Here is a 13,059-nt window from a genome sequence, read left to right as displayed (position 1 = left end):
TTTCATATACATTGCAAGCAGTCTAGGGTTTCCCTTGAGAAGGTCATTGTCCCCTGGGCCCCTGAAAAGAATCCTATAAGCTCAACCAATATTACCTGTAAGACTAACCAAATTCTGGTTAATCACAGACAAGAAAAACAACAGTCTTCTACCTGATAGTCAATAAGGTCCTCATGTCCCATGAAGCCCCCGATATTGTGCCTACTGGAATCTCACAATATCAGAGAGTGAGAAGGATTTGTAAGTAAACCTTCTCTATTATTAACCCTGGACACCTTTCTCACTTGAGCAACCACAGCAGACACTTTCCTGCTCTTAATCACAGGTTCATAAACTGTGGGAACAGGAAGCACCCTTTGAACATTCATAGCCCAATGCCCACATGGCAAATGGGATGTGGGAAAGCAGGGGTGGCAAATGTCTTGTCCAAAGCTAGTTAACCACAAAAGTAGGGCTACGCATGCATTTCTGAAGATCACAGAATAGCTTCCAAGAGGCTGCTTCTTTCAACATTTCAGAGAAATGGATTGTGTTTTCAAATTTGGGGTTAAAATGGTATCTATTTTTTCATAGAAGATAGATTTCTACAAATTGATTCTTTCATTCCAGGGATAATATGTCATTACACAAATTATCTTCTCATTTTGATTGTGTGGTAAAAAATCATTTTGCTGTTATTAAAGTAGCTGATTACAGAATGGAGAACATTGTTCACATTTCTCAAATATATTTCTATTGGTATATTTGCAGTGTAAGTTACTGAAGAATTTCCCTCTTTAGAAATACAATCCCAAATTACTAACAGAGTAGGTCTGGTGAGAACACAAAGGCTTTTCCTTTGATGCACACTCTGAGCAATTTCACACAATTGTACACCTGGATATCAACCTCTTAATTCACTGAACACTTTCCTGGTAATGTAGATATGTAGTTGGTTGACCAGTTAATCCCAATCTGTGTCTCTCTCTTTCTCTCTCTCTTTTTATTTTTGTTCTTAGTGTTTTTGTTTTCTATCAGCCCTTTTCAGTAATTATTGGCTTCTTGGAAAGCAGACACTTGGGTCAACTAAGCTCAGGTAAACTTATAAAATATCAGATGCTATGAAGCCTATATTCAAGGATTCCCCAGGAAACTCTGAAGATCAAATTGCCAGTACAAGGTTTCTTCCTGCTGGTCCTGCCATGAAGCTCAGGAGAAGGCTGATGTTTTTGTAGAACCTCTAACTAATGTGGTAACAGTCTGGGTCAAGAGATTTGCACAAGGAACTAAGCTCATAGTAACACCCCCAGGTAAGTAATTTTTTTTAAATTTTTAAAATTTATTTTCAGTGTAACAGTATTCATTGTTTTTGCACCACACCCAGTGCTCCATGCAATCCGTGCCCTCTCCAATACCCACCACTTAGCTGATAGATACTTTTTAGAAAAAACAATGTAGGATCACCTCAGCATAGGGACAGCAATTTTGCTGTCCATATATAGGGATATATGGAAGAAAACTCTATGCAAATTATTTATTTACATCCCTTCTTGAAAGCAGATTTATTATTTTTTTATTTTTTATAAACATATAATGTATTATTAGCCCCAGGGGACAAGCAGATTTTACTTCTACTTTTAGAAAATACACACACACACACAAAATACACACACACACAAAAATATTCAGGTTTGAAATTAAAATTATTTTGAGAACTATGTTTATAAAGCATTGGTGTGAGTTTATGGTTCAACATGCTTTTCTTGTAGTCATTTATGTAAGAAATACTTGTAAGTACCTCTAATATTAATAGGGCTTCTTTCTTAATGAATAGTGATTCTTTCTCAAATAACTTAAAATTTATATGATTGCTTTTGTGTCATCTTTTAGACCAGTGCAAAAAAAAATCTTAGAGTAAATGACTATAGAACATCAATAATCCCACTTATTCTTATTACTGTAGCATCTTAGTGGAGAGGCTGGCACTAGTCAAAATTTTTGCTATTGTTAGTCTTATAATATTGCCTAGAGATGGTCTAGTTTAATGAATTTGTGAGCTAATTAAACCAATTCAGCTCCAGAACTCATAAAAAGAGTCTTCATGGTTTTAGGAGAGTTTGGTGTAGAAAAAAATTACAGACTGTGTATAATCATCTGTTAGCAAATAAATTTTGATTCACTTGTTATTGCTTTCTTAAAATTATAAAAATTATATGTGTTCATTATGGAAAAAATTAGAAATGACAAAATTAAAATTTTATAGTGACAGTTATTACTATTAACATTTTGGATTCCCATCTGTTCATATTATCAATGTAATAACAATCTCAAGTGAATGGTGCTAATAGTATATGAAATTAAATGCAAAAAGAGCGATTATAAAAATTGGGACATGATCAGTGATAAAGAATATCAATTTTTCAGAATTCAAATGACCACCCCCTGGATATCTTTATAAAATCAGAAGTACAGAAAAATATGTTAATTATTACCATCTAGTCTACAGATCAGTTCAGAACCAATGGTCTAATTTGTGGAATACTTCAATTTCTAAGACTCACTGTCACTTGCTTCTAAAAATGGTGAGAATATAAAAAGCATTGTCTCAAATATTGTTAGCCTGAATATAAGATGCTCTCTCATGCTTTAGTGAAAATATCCAGACATAAAGGAAAAAGAAAGGCTGTTTTGCAACTTGAATATATAAATTTATAGTAATATGGATAAAAGTCAAATAATTACTTGTCAATTTAATATCTTAATTAAATTATACCTAAACAGTTAAAAACTATGTCAATATAAATACCAGTTGAGAAATACTGCCTTTTTTACCCCTAATTTCATTAAAAATAGTTTTGTTCAGCACTTCATATCCATCTAAAACATCCAATTTGGAGCAAATTTCTGGATCGTCTCAGGGTCTGAGTGTCTGTTTAGGGATCCCCTTATAATGATGTCACTGGATAGTTTATTTGAATAGAAAACTACCCACTTATAAAATTTTTTAAAATGCGTTTTTATTCCCTCTGGCATTCCATATTTTTTCAATGTAAGTATAACATGTAGAGATTTTTGTTCCAGGTAATATTTACCAAATCCATATTAAACTTCTTTACTGTCTTTACCAGCTCTACCTCTTATGTCAACGTTGAGTTTATTTCAGGTTGTTTGAGTATTTGAATATTGAGTATTGAATTGAGTATTGAATTGAATTGAGAACTGAATTTTGAGTATTGAATATTTCAGTATTGTTTGATCAAAGAAGAACATTAGAAGAGCCTCTTTTAATATGAGAGGCTGAAACAAAAGGCAACTCCCATGTTGTGAGGGATAATATTGGGAATGAAAGCTTCACCTTATGCTCTGGCATTTCAGTGTGTTTGATTCCACATGCTTTGTGTCTGTATCTCAGCAGGATTTGTAAACATCTCCTGGTTTTCATGTCATCTTTGAGGTAGACCTTGCCAAACAGTCAAGCTCTGCGGCAGAAAAGAAACAAGCTCTGGCGCACAAACTATTTATCATTTATTTATACTACCAATTTCCTAAATCTATTTGAGAAGACTTAAAATAAAACACACAAGTAGAGTTCTGCCATGAACTAAAAATAGAAGATCTTAAGCACTGAGGAAAGCAGAAGAAAAAGAAAAAAGGCCTGTAGTTATCTATCAGGAAACAGAGTCAAATTTTAGGTTCAATGGTAGAGAAAACTGTGATGAAGTACATACTTTATATCACCTGTGAAAATGAAGCACACTGACTTTTCACATTTGTTATGTTTTTCCCACCATAAAATGAGAAAAGGACTTTAAAGTACAAGTCCCTTAGGAGGAATGTGAAGTGAAAGAGTGGGCATTGCCTTCCACATTCACTTTAAAAATTGAAGAAATGGTCTAAGAAAAGTACATTTTATGCTCCCACTACGTCGTTACTTTGGGCACCACGATATTTAATGTCATTCACAGATGGTGACCTTCAGCAGACCTGGTCAGACACCAATAAGTTTGACCTTCATGCTCATATTTATTAGAAAAAAGTTAAACATTTTAAATACAGTTAGAATTTTAAATAAAGTTAGAAATGTCATAAATTTGAAATTCTTATTCAAATATGAATTAGCTTTATTTATTGCAGAAAAGAAAAATAACAAAAAAAAGAGAATGATTAAATCAACACTAATATATAGGTTTGAAATATCACACTTGCACTTGAAAATGTAGCTGACATTTAGTAAATTTATATAGAATTCATAGCTGCATCTTAATAAAATACAAATAACTCAGACTATTTAACTCCAATGTATTTTGTGATTATTCCAATTAATGTATATAAATGTTTTGAAGAGGTTTATGTATTTTGGAATATGCTTTCTACTTCATGAATCATAAAAATGATTTGGGCCTTAATATAATAATGTTTAAAAAAGAATGTTGAAGGAAAAACCATGTAATATAATTACCTAAAATATAGACACTAACCATGCGTAATCAACGTCACTATTTTAATGTTCAGTTAATATTCCATTGAGAAAATTGTGGAAGTTCAAGATTCATTTTATCCTGGGGTGCTTGGGTGGCTCAATTATTTCAGTGACTGCTTTCAGCTCAGGTCATGATCCTGGAGTCCCATTATAAACTCCCTCACTGGGCTTCCTGTTCAGGGAAGAGTCTGCTTCTTCCCCTTACCCTTCTCCCTCTTATGCACTCTCTCTCTCCCTCTCTCACTCTCTCTCTCAAATAAATAAATAAAATCTTAAAAAAAAAACCAACAACAACAAGATTCATTTTGTCCTGGAAAGAATAAAGTAAGAATCTAACAAAGGGAAAGGACAGGAGGAAAAACAGTGTGTAACTTTCTAGAAAGTTCTCATTCATCATTTGATTTTCAATTTCTTGACTATAATGAATCAGAAGTGTTCCCATAAAAAATACAAATTTACTGAGATGTAAATTGGATTCCTTAATATATTGACCAGAGACTAAAACTATGTAAATAACATAAAATGGAAAAATTAATCTCATTTAACTAACATGCTTTCTAAATTAAAAACAAAGTATATGGTTGGAAAAATATGCAGTGTCCTACTATTATAATATATATTATATTTAATATATATAAAATCATATATTTTATTATATATAAATATATATTATATTTATATATTGTATATTTATATACTGTATGTACTTGTATGTGCATATATATAATTATATATAATATATACACACATATATACATAATATTTACACATATATATCATTATAATATAATATAATGTATATATAATAATATATAATGTATATTATGTAGTGTATATATTATGTATATAATATAATTTATACGTATATACATACATTTATATGTATATAAATTTGTATATGTATATGTATAATTTGTATATATATATAAATGTATATATGTACATACATTTATATGTATATACATATAAATTATATTATATTATATACATAATATATATTATATATGTAATATATGTAATTATAGATGTATAATTACATATATAATAATGTTATATTATATTTTTATATATTATGTATATAATATAATATAATTAATATATTATATTTATGTTTATATATCATATTTATATTTATATATTGTATATTTATATATTGTATGTATATGTATATACATATATAATTATGGTATATTATATGTATATATGTGTATACATATAATATATACACACATATATAATTATATTATCATGTATATAATACAATTATGTATGTGTGTATATATTTATTTATATTGTATATATGTGTATATATTGTTTATATTGTAATATATTATGTAATTATTGTAATATATATATATATTTTTTAAAGGTTATTTATTTATTTGACAAAGAGAGATCACAAGTAGACGGAGAGGCAGGCAGAGAGAGAGAGAGGGAAGCAGATTCCCTGCTGAGCAGAGAGCCCGATGCAGGACTGGATCCCAGGATCCTGAGATCATGACCTGAGCCGAAGGCAGCGGCTTAACCCACTGAGCCACCCAGGCGCCCAATGTAATATATATTATGTAATTATATATGTAATTATATCATGTATATTATGTAATGTATATATATTATGTATATTATGAAATATATATACATTATATATACTATATATTATATATAATTATATACACTATAATTATATGTGTGTAAATACTATGCATATATGTATATACATATATAAATGATATTATATAATATAAATAATATATAAATATAATATAACATAATTTAAATGTATGTATATATACAATACATAATATATAAATATAATATAATATAATGTATATATATAAGTATATAGCAGTATATGTATAAAAATATATAAATATATATTTAATTATTTAATATGTATTTAATATATATTGTATATACTAATATATGTATTTTTATATATTTAATAGTTAATTTAATATATTTAATAATTAATAAATATTATAATATATAATATATAAATATATTATTGACATATTTAATAATTAATAAAAATTTAATAAAAATTTAATTATTTTATGTATATTTAATTTATACATATATTTAATATATATAATGTATATTTAATATAATATATATTAATATATTTTATACATATACTGCTATATATTTTTATAGCAATATATATTTTATTGATTAATTATTTTTATTAATTATCATTTATTTATTACGTATTATTTATTTAATATTATCAATTAATCGATATATTTTATACATATATTGTACATATATTGTACATAAACATTATATACATATATTACTATAAAAATAAATATATAAGTTTATAAAAATTTATAAAATAATATTTATATTAAATATTAAAATTTATAAAATAATATTTATAAAATAATATTTTATAAATTTATTTATTTATTTTTAATATATAAATTTATATAAATACATAATATGTATTATATATTTATTATACATATTATATATTTTTTTCATTATAAGCCAGATGTTTTTTGTAGATTTTATTTATTTATTTGAGAGAGAGAGAGAGCGCACTGGGATGGGTGTGGGCAGAAAGAGAGAAAGAGAAGCAGACACCCTGCTGAGCCAGGGAGTCTGACCTGGTACTCAATTCAGGGACTTCACTATCGTGACCTGAGCTGAAAGCAGATGCTTAACCAATGAGCCATCCAGGCACTCCCAAGTTGTATACTTAAAGTAAGCATTTCATGACCTAATTCTATGTTTATCATAAGTAAGATCTCATCACTTGCTTACTGATTTAGTATAAAAATCAGGAGCTTTGCTAAACAGGCAGAAATTCCAAATATTTTTTTTTCCTAAAAAAACAAGAGAGAGAGTATTATGAACCACCCCCAAAAAGAATTGTCTTGTTTCTTCTCAAATGAGAAATCCAATTCCTCTTTTCTTAAGACATTGCCCATTGAATTAGTAAACTAATTCCAAATTATCTCAAAGAGAATATCAGAAAAGCACTTGGCTTTCCTTTAGAAATCAATTTTTTTACTTTTTTATTTAATTTATTTTCAGTGTAACAGAATTCATTGTTTATGCACCATGCAATACATGCCCTCCATAATGCCCAACCTCCCACCCCCCTGCCACTTCAAAACCCTCAGACTGTTTTTCAGAGCCCATAGTCTCTCATGGTTCATCTCCCCTTCCAATTTCCCTCAACTCCCTTCTCCTCTCCATCTCCCCATGTCCTCCATGCTATATGTTATGCTCCAGAAATAAGTGAAACCATATGATAATTGACTCTCTCTGCTTGACTTATTTCACTCAGCATAATCTCTTTCAGTCCCATCCATATTGATACAATAGTTGAGTATTCATCCCTTCTGATGGAGGTATAAGACTCCATAGTGTATATGGACCACATCGTCCTTATCCATTCATCTCTTGAAGGGCATCTTGGTTCTTTCCACAGTTTGGCAACCATGGCCATTGCTGCTATAAACATTGGGGTACAGATGGCCCTTCTTTTCACTACATCTGTATCTTTGGGGTAAATACCAGTAGTGCAATTGAAGGGTCATAGAGAAGTTCCATTTTTAATTTCTTAAGGAATCTCCACATTGTTCTCCAAATTGGCTGCACCAACTTGCATTCCCACCAACAGTGGAAGAGGGTTCCCCTTTCTCCACATCCTCTCCAACACACATTGTTTCCTCTCTTGCTAATTTTGGCCATTCTAACTGGTGTAAGGTGATATCTCAATGTGGTCTTAATTTGAATCTCCTTGATGGCTAGTGATGATGAACATTTTTTCATGTGTCTGATAGTCATTTGTTTGTCTTCATTGGAGAAGTGTCTGTCCATGTCTTCTGCCCATTTTTTGACATAATTATCTGTTTTGTGTGTGTTGAGTTTGAGAAACTTTATAGATCCTGGATATCAGCCTTTTGTCTGTACTGTCATTTGTGAATATCTTCTCCCATCCTGTGGGTTGCCTCTTGGTTTTGTTGACTGTTTCCTTTGCTATGCAGAAGCTTTTGATCTTGATGAAGTCCCAAAAGTTCATTTTCACTCTTGTTTCCTTTGCCTTTGGAGACATATCTTGAAAGAAGTTGCCATGGCTGATATCGAAGAGGTTACTGCCTATGTTCTCCTCTAGGATTCTGATAGATTCCTGTTTCACATTGAGGTCTTTTATCCATTTTGATTTTATCTAAAGGATGCTAACATTTATAATTTCAGTCATTAACAATAAATGTATAATCAAGTAACATACCCATGTCAAGTGACATGCCCTTTAAAACTATGTTTTGTTATATGTTGCCATTAGAACTGCAAGAAGCTCTGGAACCATAACTTCTTTTTCTTTAATTTAAATTCAGTTAGCCATTATAAAGTATATCATTAATAAAGCAATAACTTTTAACACTACAATAGTTATATATATATTTTATTCAGCAGGTAAAATCACAGATAGTGAGGGGTTTTAAAAAACAATTAGCAGCTTTCTAGAGCAGATTCAACTTTAAAGGGAGACTCTGAAAGTCAAAATATGGTCTTTTTAGTCATATATAAACATCAAATGAAATTCCAATACAAAATGTGCTTTCAGTGAACATTTTCCAAATGAAAACAAAATTAGTCATATATAAACGTCAAATGAAATCCCAATACAAAATGTGCTTTCAGTGAACATTTTCCAAATGAAAACAAAATTCAGATAAGTGTGTTACTTGATAAAGTTAATACAAAAGCATTTCGGGGTGGGGGGGGGGAGATTCCTAAAAACAGTTTTGGAAATACTGTCACTTTGCTACTAAATTCAAGGTATTGCAAATATTTGGGAGGAACAGTTTTGAACATTGTCCTACTCAAAATCCTGGAATGGTTCAGATGTGTGATTGAGATGTTTTATAAAATCAGGAATAAAGTAGAAGACCTCCATTACTTTACAAGTGGGTTTGGCTCAGGTCATGATCCCAGTGTCCTGGAATCAAGCCCCATGTCTTTGATCAATGGGGAGTCTGCTTATCCCTCTCCAGCTTCCCCATGCTTGTTTTTCCTCTCTCATTAACTCTCTCTGTCATAAATAAATGGAATCTTAAAAAAAATTTAAAAAAGGAAGTGGGTTTGGAATCCATATTTGAAGATTTGAAGGTCAACTTGATAGATTATCAAGTATGCATTATAGTAGTTCCATTCAAAATGTGAGTGTGTATTGTTTCAAAAATTCTCATATTTTAATCCAGATTCTGCCACTTAATAGTTGTTATTTGAGCAAGTTACATGACTTCTTGTAACTATTTCTCATTAAAAATAAAAACAGTCAGTACCTCATAACACACTGTGGATGAAAGGCCTGAGATAAGCACTAATTCTATGGCGAATTTCTTTCATTTCACTGTGAGGTGGTTCCAAACCACATGATGTTTGTGTTAATTTAATAAGGTTTTAATTGCTATTCCATTTCCCCACAGATAGAAACCTTGATGCAGCCATTTTCCCCAAGCCTACAATATTTTTTCCTTCAATTGCTGAAAGAAGACTCCATAAGTCTGGAACATATCTTTGTCTTCTTGAGGATTTTTTCCCTGATGTTATTAAGATAGATTGGAAAGAAAAGGATAAAACAATTCTGACATCTCAGCAGGGAGACACCATGAAGACTAAGGACACATACATGAAATTCAGCTGGCTGACTGTGACTGAAGCGTCAATGGAGAAAGAACACAAATGTATCATTGAACATGAGATGAATAAAGGAAAAGCTGTTCAAGAGATTCTATTTTCTTCCCATATAAAAGGTATGTACATGTATGTATGTATGTATGTATGTGTATATGTGTGTATTTATATATAAATGTATATATATATATATATATATATATATATATATATATATTTATTCTTTTCTTTAAAGGAAATACCTCACTTCCCTGACAAGTATTAATGAAAACAAACAAATAAAAGTCTTTCTAAATGTTGGTATCTTAAATGGTAGTATGAATGTCTTGCTATTTCCCCATAGAACTGAAAGAGAATGGGCTTTGGAACATACAAAGAAAAAGACAAATTCACTTAGCTTTTCTTGCCTCAGTTTCATCATCCAATATAAAGGTCACAATAATGTTTTTTAGGGCCATCATATAGAATAAATGAAAAAATACAAATGAAAGCACCTACCAACCTCACACCAAGAAATGCTCTGAAGAGAGTCCACTTTTGATTATCTTACTTGATCAGGAAATGAAAACAATTATATGCCTGTCAGAAATGTTCTACTCAGCAATCAGAGTCCTTCTCCCTTCAGTATTGCTCTACGCAAAGTATAACCCTGATCGGGCTGTGATCAGTAATTTGTTAGATTTAGAAGTCAAGTCCTGGCATTAACATCACAGACCAAAGCCCCAGAGGGCCCATGAGAAAGAACCAGTTTGCACTTTCCCCTGTGGTTCACAAGTCCTTGGGAAGCAGTGGGAAAGAAGCCCACAAAATATACAAAGACCTTTGCATTGTGCAACTCTGAGTTGTTGAATTAAATCTTTATCCTCTTGGATCTTCAGTGATTCCATTGATCAAATTTAGATTAAATACTGACATACCTTTCCTTTTTCCTGGCATGTGATGAAGAGGAAGCACAATAATGTCAGTAAAATGCTTGGTTTTGAAAACATAACATGAATACATTTATTCATATTTTTATTGTATTTATGTATACTCTTCCCTAAAATAACTAAAGTAAGATTCCAAACAGTCTGAATTATTTTTGTTTCTACAGCTAAGATAAAGAAAGGAGGCAAATAAGCTAAGCATAACTTTAATGTAACCCCTGGGCTGAAGTCCTTTAGGTGTCGATTTTTATACTGATCAATGTAAAAATATACTATAGTAACATTCTATGGTGATGATCATAGAAAAGGGAGAAGTTCTTCTTTATGGTGTGATTTACTTGGGAATTAACTTCTGAAAGGATAGTCAACCAAGATCTTCTCATAGCAAAGCTAGTGAGGGCATTTCTTTTAATGCCTTTCTTCATCAAATTTCTTCTTTTTTTTTTATTAACATACAACACATTATATGCTTCAGGGGTACAGGTCTACGATTCCTCAGTCTCACACATTCACAGCATTCAATGTAGCACTTACCCTCCCCAAAGACCACCACCCAGCTACTCCATCCCTCTTACCCCCTTCCCTCCAGCAACCCTCAGTTTCTTTCCTGAGATTAAGAGTCTCATCTTATGGTCTGTCACCCTCTCTAATTTCATCTTGTTTCATTTTTCCCTCCCTTCCCCTATGATTCCTCATATCAGTGAGATCATATGATAATTCTCTTTCTCTGAATTATTTAGTTCGCTTAGCATTATAGCCTCTAGTTCCATACATGTCCTCGTAAATGTCAAGATTTCAGGGGTTTTTGATGGTTGGATAGTATTCCATTGTACATATATATGACATCTTTAACTATTCATTTGTTGTTGGACATCTAGGCTCTTTGTATATAATTTGGCTATTGTGGACATTGCTGCTATAAGCATCTTTGGATCACAACATTTATATCTTTGGAGTAACTTCCCAGTAGTTGAATTGCAGGGTCATAGGGTGGCTCTATTTTCAACTTTTTGAGGAACTTCCATACTGTTTTCCAGAGTGGCTGCATGAGCTTGCATTCCCACCAGCAGTGTAGGAGGGTCCCCTTTCTCTGAATCCTTGCCAGCATCTGTCATTTCCTGACTTGTTAATTTTAGCCATTCTGACTGGTGTGAGGTGGTATCTCATTGTGGTTTTGATTTGTATTTCCCTGATGCCGAGTGATGGTGAGTACTTTTTCATGTGTCTGTTGGCCATCTGGATGTCTTCTTTGCAGAAATATCTGTTTATGTCCTCTGCCCATTTCTTGATTGGACTATTTGCTCTTTGGGTGTTGAGTTTGATAAGTTCTTTAAAGATTTGGGATACTAGCCCTTTATCTGATATGTCAGTTGCAAATATCTTCTACCATTCTGTCAGTTGTCTTTTGGTTTTGTTGACAGTTTCCTTTGCTGTGCAAAGGATTTTGATCTTGATGAAGTCCCAATAGTTCATTTTTGCCCTTGCTTCCCTTGCCTTTGGCGATATTTCTAGGAAGAACTTGCTGAGGCTGAGGTCAAAAAGGTTCCTGCCTGTGTTCTCCTCAAGGATTTTGATGGATTTCTTTCTCACATTAAGGTCTTTTATCCATTTGGAGTCTATTTTTGGGTGTGGTGCAAGAAAATGGTACAGTTTCTTTTTTTTTTTGCATGTGACTGTTTAATTTTCCCAACACCATTTGTTGAAGAAACTGTCTTTTTTTCCATTGGACATTCTTTCCTGCTTTGTTGAACATTAGTTGACCAGAGAGTTGAGGGCCTATTTCTGGGCTTTCTATTCTGTTCCACTGATCTGTGTCTGTTTTTGTGCCAGTACCATGCTGTCTTGATGATGACAGCTTTGTAATAGAGTTTGAAGTCTGGAATTGTGATGCCACCAACTTTGGCTTTCTTTTTCAACATTCCTCTGGCTATTCGGGGTCTTTTCTGCTTCCATATAAGTTTTAGGATTATTTGTTCCATTTCTTTGAAAAAAGTTGATGGTATTTTAATAAGGATTGCATTA

At 31.6% G+C, this 13,059-nt stretch overlaps 1 protein-coding gene across 1 annotated transcript in view; it reads left to right on the top strand.

The window, feature by feature from the left end:
- Positions 1-13,059, top strand: part of LOC116568782 — a 42,201-nt gene that overhangs the window by 18,996 nt on the left and 10,146 nt on the right. Inside the window, exons 3-4 of the mRNA XM_032304424.1 lie at positions 1,141-1,289; positions 9,904-10,230. Coding sequence (XP_032160315.1) covers positions 1,141-1,289; positions 9,904-10,230 — 476 coding nt within the window. The remainder of the gene's footprint in view (positions 1-1,140; positions 1,290-9,903; positions 10,231-13,059) is intronic.

The sequence above is a fragment of the Mustela erminea genome, chromosome 11 (assembly GCF_009829155.1).
Source record: "Mustela erminea isolate mMusErm1 chromosome 11, mMusErm1.Pri, whole genome shotgun sequence".
Taxonomy (NCBI): domain Eukaryota; kingdom Metazoa; phylum Chordata; class Mammalia; order Carnivora; family Mustelidae; genus Mustela; species Mustela erminea.
Note: the sequence above shows the minus strand (reverse complement) of the source record. Positions and strands in the feature narration are given on the sequence as shown.